General features: G+C 30.8%; 1 protein-coding gene across 1 annotated transcript in view; it reads right to left on the bottom strand.

The window, feature by feature from the left end:
* The window catches only part of FSTL5 (follistatin like 5), a 427,469-nt gene that overhangs the window by 82,274 nt on the left and 337,109 nt on the right, over nucleotides 1-8,086 (bottom strand). The window contains exon 8 of the mRNA XM_019630458.1: nucleotides 7,484-7,510. Within this exon, the coding sequence (XP_019486003.1) occupies nucleotides 7,484-7,510 (27 nt within the window). The remainder of the gene's footprint in view (nucleotides 1-7,483; nucleotides 7,511-8,086) is intronic.

Genomic DNA, 8,086 nt, shown 5'->3' with positions numbered 1-8,086 from the left:
TCAACATCAGTTTCAGAAATACAATGCGGTGGTCAGGCCTCTACATCAACTATGAAGTGGACTCCCCAAAAGGGCATTGGTCCATCTGGCCCCCTAAGAAATGCTTACAACGTTATTGATTGTATTCCTCGGACTAATATGCCCATAACATTTTTGAATGCCTTTGACGCTCCTCTCCTTCAGCTGCTGCAAAATTGTACTCCGCAATCAGGACTCTGAGTTATGTTTGAACCCAACACTACTCTACATCCAGACTGTTTGCAAAGTGTCTTGAAAAACGTTCTGCCCTACTTATTTGTTAAGTTACCATATCCTGTACACAATCCAGTTTGTGGGATCTCACTGCATTATGGCAGTGATGAAATGTCTGTGCTATATTTTCTTCTAAAGCCCACTTAATCCATCCAAATCACTCTTTCAAGTCTGAGAGAGCGTTTTCTTGCTTTTTAACATATGAATCATACATCAGCATTTTTAGAAAGCATAAACTACTTTCCAGGTTACAAGTTATCAAAGAAATACAGATATCATGAAGCAAGGTATAGTTTGTTTTTTGCATTTTATTGTTTTCAGTGGGAAAATAACACCTATGGGTTTATGAAATAGTCATGCCTACAAAATACCATACACAAATATATTACTTAATAATAATTATTATAAAGTGAACAACTATGTATCAATCACTCTCCTATAAAATAAAACTTGACCTACACCTTTGGAGTCATCTATGAGTTCTTCCCTTCCCAACTCCAAGAGGTGTATTTTGCCACTTACTATTTTTGCTAGACATATTTTGTTCATCAAAAGTTATGTTTGGGTTTCAGCAAAAGAATTTATGATCTGAACATACGATGCAAATTTATTTTTTTAAATTTGCTGCTATAATATTGTACATGTTTACATTTATTTAAATATACTGGGCAGAGAACATTATAAATTACGTGATGGTGGAAATATTGGTAATTTAAAGACAAAAGCAGATTTTCACTGGGAACCTTCCTTAGCTTTATTCATACTGAAGCAATAATGTATTTTGTATATTTGTTATAACTATTAAGTTTCTACACCCTAATGCATTTTGTTATGTTTTCTTTTTGAATGTGGAAATGCAACAAAGAGACATCAACTCCATTCTCTGGATTCAGACAGCTCTGAGGCAAATCGTGATTAAAGAGCTTACTGATGTACCAGGGTAAAGTTATTCGGTCTGTGTCATAATCTCCCCATCTGAAGTTCAGAGATAATAATTATACTTATATTACATAGCTATTCTAAGAATGGAATGGGATGGAAAAAGTAAAACATTTAGCACAGGGACTGACCCATAGTAAGATTTCAAGAAACAATAACTGTTACTATTTTTATAACTATCATTATTTCTTCCTTGAAACATTGGTGGGACCAAAAAACAATTGGTGAAAGGTAAATAACCAGAATTTTATTACTGTCCTCATGTTTTCTGAAATCTATATTGTAAGAAATATTGCTAAATTTCAGTTTTCTGTGAAATCATATTCTATGATTCCATGAGCCTGCTAAGAGATCAATTTGATTTTCTAATAGAGCAGTTCTCAAAGTTGATCCTTTCCCAGATCTGCAAAGTCAAATCTATTTCATAATAATACTAAGATGCCATTTGTGTTTCTTTGCTCTCAGACTCACAGATTGGATTCTCACAAAAGTGGACTGCAATTTTCGACAAGCTACATGACATACGATGTCACGAGTTATGTCACAACAACTCGATGCAGAAGCAGAGATAGAACTCCAGCATTTTCTATTCAGTCAGGCATTAAAAAGATTTGCAACATGTAAAATGACGTGAGTATTCTCATTGTTTTTTGAAAATACAGCTTTAAAAATATGTTATTTATGGCTACATATAAAGGGATTATTGTGGTTACTTTCAAAAAATAATAAATACACATTTAAAGCTTTCAATTTTAATTTCTAATATGGTAAAAATAAGTGGATGTAGATAGCCCACATAAACAAAAGCTTTTGAGTTTTCAATAATATTGAAGAGTGTAACAGGGTCTTTTGAGTCCCCAAAAGTTTGATAACCATGTAGGTTTCAATTATAACTCTTTCCTCATTAGTGCTTTGTTTGTAGTATATTACAGAAGTCCTTAACTTCAGTAAAGCTTCACCGCTCTAGTCATACTAAAGATTAGGAAGTGTGCAGGCTGTTGGTTTTATTTTTATATTTCCCTCATCCCTTGGTGAAGTCAGATACATGTACTTTGTCTTTTCCAGGTCGATTGTTAATCTAATAGCGTATAGTGGCTCTAGAATGTGATCCATAATTTGTTTGTTCTTTGCGAGCTTTCTTTTTGCTTTTTTTTTTTTTCTGTACAGAGTGAGGACACAAGCAAGAATTACTTGCAGTCTCATAAGAAAGAAGTATTTCCCAGAGGATTTTTGAATCAATAATGTACCTTTAAATATACGAAATAGACTGAGAAAAAAAATGGATGTAATGCACATTCCTGTCTCAATCCTTGGAGGATAGCTGCTCAAGAATAATTGTGTATTATAATAATACCATTATAGTATTTATTATATATAGCAAATATTTTAGGTAGTTTATATCAACCATAAAATTTGGTTAATTTCTGATTAGTGGATGAAAATTCAAGTCAATAACAAGAGAGACCTTATAGTGATATTTGGCTTTCTCTGACTTAAGTTGCCATTACTTTAGCATTTATATTATAATCAATATCAAATTATAATCCTACAATGCAGTGATTTTCTAACCAATCACAGTTGAATCAATACATTTTGGTGTTAAATAAAGTCCTTCATTGGTTGATATTATTCTTTTCACTTTCTAATGATCGTAAACTTATCTCTTTTTGATAGAAGAAAACTTTCTTCTTTTTTTCTTTTTTGTTTAGCTAAAGAAAGATTTAGGCAACAAAAGGTAGTACAGCAGGGATAAATTTTTGGTTCATGAATGTTCCTATTTTTTATATCTTTGACTCTGGAGCTAACAACCTTTTCACACACAAAGCAACATCATACAATTGCACCTCAATAAGGTCTTTATATTATGTTCAACTAAAATAAGACTTACAAATTCATTGTTGCTAGAAAAATTTTTGGGAGTGATTCTGTCATGCTCGTCATTAGGCACTATTAATCCCGGAAGTGAGTTCTATCTGATATATATATATGAAAGTGATATTATCTCAACCAGTCTTTTTAAGTCAGTATTCAATTCCCTGAACTTCCAAAGATATGCTGGAAAAACTGAATGCAAATCTGCATGATTAAGTTCACATTTACAATTACTATAACAAAGGTCATAAATAATATAGTATCTGTGTACTATATAATTGCTATCAGTTGGTATCATATATATAATTTATATATAGAGGGTGCCCAAAAATGTATACACATTTTAAGAAAGAAAAACTGTATTAAAATTGTAATACTCAATATATACTGATAACAAAAGATGACTACAAGCCACATTTGACTTCTGCAATTACAAGAGGTGCTCAACATGGTTACCATCAGCGTCCAGACACTTCTGATTATGGCGAACTACTGCTTGAGCAACGTTGACCATCTCTTAAAATGTGTATACATTTTTTTGGCACTCTCCGTATATGCACACACACTTATGTATGTATGTGTACAACATGTGTATATGCATATACAAATACCTGCATATGCAAATGGACATCTCTTGCTAGATCATTTTTATTATTTGAAAAACTTTTTACGAGGTAATTTATAACACTAAAAGCTTAGGTTGACATTAGTTTCTAACAGAGAAGGTAGTGACCACCAGTGAAAATATTAAGAGCTTAATCACAGTGTCATTGGCATCACGTAGTAGCCAACAGAAGGTAGGGTCTCCACCTCCCCCCAATGCTATAACTTTCTAAGTCTCAAGCATTTAGAAGTCTTTCTCTGAAAACTCTCCTTTTTCATTTTAAACATTATTTCAATACTATTGTGAGGTGTTAATCTGGTCCCAAGGACCTTAGCATTATCTTTCTCTTACAATAATTATACCACAGGTTTATGGAGCTCATTAAGTATGCATGGATTCTTCTATATGTCCTGACCTCTCTTACAGTGTATAAAAGCCTGGCCAATGAAATGTGAATAATGCCAGGCTAAGGTAGTTAAGAGCTGACCTGCTTCCCAGATCCCTTTTTCCCCCACATATTTTGGTGACATTATGGATCACAACGCTAACCAGATTATGATAGAACATATAAACTTTGTTGTAAGATTTCACTGCAATTTCTCTTTGTATCTAGTGTTGGGTGCTGTTCATTAGCCTGACTTATATAGTGATTTACTTTAACTGTTTTTATAACATATTTTTGTGTGAATAGATTCATAAATACATACAGAAATTAGAAGAGACAATCAATTTTCATAAATACAGAAAAATGTTTTGCTTTCAAATCATTAGATGTCATATCAAAGTAGCTCATATTCAATATTGAGCCTATAGACATTCATTACAATAATTTCATGTTCTAATAAATTTAGAAAATGCCATGTTATATAATGAGCCACCCTATATCTCTTCTTGGAGATTGGAAATTGCATACTTAAAATTCAGGTTAATCCTTGAGTAAATAATTTAAATTCCTTTAATTCAGTGCTCATGTGACCCAAAACACTTATTAAATTGGAATATATAGCCCAAACAGTTGTCTGCTAAATAAATATTAGGAAATACTTTATTAAATTGTATTTGATTACAAGATCATACAAAGATGGTAGAAGAAAAAAATCACTGAACATTTTAAAATCACATAGTAGAAATATTTGTCAGTGAGAACAATTTAGCCTTTAACCTACTAGATTGAAAGCTGTGAGGGGGTCTCACAGCTTAGATCTTATTTATCTTTGTATTTCTAGTGATTTCAACGTGACTTACATGTAATAGGTTGTTTAATTTTTTTGTTAATAAATGAGGGAGATGTTTCCTCTCTTAATACTGTTTTTCTACCTTCCTGTAAACTATAATGATGACTTAGAAAAGAATTGAAAAGAGATCCCAGAGAAGTAGAGGACACTGTGTCTCAAGCTTGAATATCTGTGTGATTCATAAAATAACACATACATGTTAAATTAAGTAAAATTGATATATATTAGAAACTCTTGACTAAGCTAGATTCAGATGTTCATATTTAAAAAAATAATTTCAGTTAAACAAAATTTTATCATTTTAACACTTGCTAATAAGTAAAATGACTAATGAGAGGTATAATTATTTTCAACTCTTTCCATTATTAACCTTAAATTCTATACTTGGTTCTCTCTGGAATAAATTTTTCTTGGCCATTGTAAAGAGGCAAGAATACAAACAGAAAACACTTCTAGAGTGGAAATAAAAATGGATCTGAGAAATGCATATTTCAAAGTTGTTATTATACCTATTTAAAATGTACAAATTGGTTTAGGAAGTTTTCATTAGCTAATATTTTAATTAATTTTTATGAAATAATCGTATATAGTTGGGATTCAGTGATTCCTCAGACTAGTCAATTATCTCTGGCCACCATTACCATTATTACATGCAATCATTTTTTATTGCAATGCCTTGCCAATGACTGTGGCATTATAAAAATAATTTACAGAGACATATTAATCTAAATCAAGTACATATATTATTTTCTCAAATATATTATTTTTAATCTTGTTTATTCTAAGAAACAAGGGACTCTGAAAATTGAACATGAAAAAAATGTTCTAAAATTTTACCCAAAGATATTTCTTGTATATATCTTAAAATTACCTGCAAAATATACTAAATAGCTGTCATTTCTCAAGGACATATTCTCTGTCAAAGTGATGAAGAGTAAGAACCTCATTGATTGATGGAGAATAATTATTATGAGTATACATTTCCCAAAGCTATCAGAATAAATTTTTAATAGATAAAAGTGGTCTCAAATAATAAATGTTAATGGGATCTTAATTTATATAGAGGTCTGTGATATTTTTGAGAGTAGCCTGAAGAATATTATATTATTATTATTATTGTTATTATTACACATTAATGATTATTATAAACAAATTATGTTCATAGTGGTTATTAAAATAGTCAAACTATAAGGAAGAGTTGTTTCACATACTTTAAGATTCACATATCACAGATTCACAAGGAGAGTTCTAACTGCATTTTAAGCATTGTGTTAAGAAATCTGTTTCAGTAAGGTAAAATAACTCATCTAAATTTTCTCAGCAATTAACCAGAACGGCCAGAACTATAGTAACTGATAACTGACTCCTAAAGTAATATTCCTTCCATTATAATGATAAAATAAAGTCAATTTTTAAAATGCTCAGAGAAATATTTGTTTGCTCCCAAGAGGGAAGATAGTATAAAGAAATGCTGTCTGACAGATATGTCAGTGCTAGTTTCAATAATGACTGAATTTGTATATTTAGATATGAAGTATCTAAGTGGAATGCATTGAAAGTGTATAGTTATACCAGATCTTCTTTAATAAGCCAGCCTTTAAAGGAGCTTATACAGAAGATTTAAGGATCAACAAATACCAAGTAAAAATGGGTGTGGTGGAGGGGGGTATGCTTGATCATTGAGATCAAAATTGAAATAGCTAAATTCCCAATTTACTTGAAGCTTATGAGACATGGCCCTCACAGGTAGCAGTGGCTCCATCTCATATTATGAAGGTGTAACAGGGGAAGAAGTTTGTCTAAGGTGGCTTGTGAAGACAATAATTTGGACCATTGTTTACTGGGGTATAATTATGACATGCTCATTTTTTTCTCTTAAGAATTCAATTAAAGCACAATTGGGGGGCTGTTTGAGTACCTGGTCAAACACCTTTTCCCCAGCCTTTGTGACTAAGTGTAAAAAAAGTAATAATAACAACAGTAGAAATAAATGACAGTAGATACCAGTAGATGCTGTTTATAGAATGTGGGCTATATTTAAGGACTTGACAACAACCCTATGAATATTAACAAATAGCCTTATTCTATTTGTTTTTAAATATCCTTATTTTTGAGATAAGAAAATTATGACACAAAAAGGCCTTAGGTGATACAGTGGTGGAAAGTGGATTTGAATCCAGGTCCTTCAAGCTTATAATCCATTTTCTTAAATCATTTATTATATTTCCTGGATAAGATAATGGCTTTTATAATTTTTCTTTTCCTAATCTAATGAGGGTTCATTATGTAAATTATGTGTTACAGGGTTTCTTTTATTTTTTTTTACTTAATTTTATATTCTTAAAAGCATTTCAATATATTGTAATTTAATTTCCTGACCACATGTCAATTATGATTCAAGTTGAGGGAAGTATTAATATTTTTAATGGTAGACGTTTACACAAAAATGTTGAAATATAATCAAATAAAATATTGAATCAAAAATAAAAACAAATAAGGTAGTTATTAATTCTGACAGTTAACAAATCTACTAAAAATTAAGCAAAGTAATCACAATATAAGAAATAACATAATTCAGTACCTTCTTCTCTCCATAATATGTTAGCTACTGCAGCATGTTAAAAAGAAAAAGAGAAGGAAAAATGAGTAAAGAGAGCTTCAGTTGCATAGTAACTTAAAAAACTATTAAAGAGGTCATGATTTTTGAGATAGAGTATGCATGTAAAAGTAGTAAATTCAACACACTATTTTAAATTAACAAAACAGCAAAATACTGGGGCTAGTTAATAATGTTCTGTTCATTTCTTGAAATAGCTTATTCTTCTTTGGAATATAGATTTTATTAGTAAACAAAGAACATTTTATGCATCACTGAAAAGAATGGGGTATTTCAATTAATTGTATTAAATGCATCTTTAGAACAAAGATTGGTAGTTAAACTATTTATTTATTTGACATTATAATTAAATGTCACTAATTGAACAAAGTTATATTTTTAAAATTCTTAATCACAATATGTAATATTCCTACATAATATTTAATATTCCTGAGCAAGGAGAATTCTTGCAAATACAGATTTGGAACACAAAAATATCCTTTTTTTTTTTTTTTTTAGCTGAGCCATCCTGCTACCTATTGGCAGCTTAGCAGCAGCTCAGCTCGGCTGGGCATCAAACCGCTGTTG

The sequence above is a fragment of the Hipposideros armiger genome, unplaced genomic scaffold (assembly GCF_001890085.2).
Source record: "Hipposideros armiger isolate ML-2016 unplaced genomic scaffold, ASM189008v1 scaffold_916, whole genome shotgun sequence".
NCBI lineage: Eukaryota > Metazoa > Chordata > Mammalia > Chiroptera > Hipposideridae > Hipposideros > Hipposideros armiger.
The sequence above is the reverse complement of the archived record's forward strand: the minus strand, read 5'-3'. Positions and strand labels throughout refer to the sequence as shown.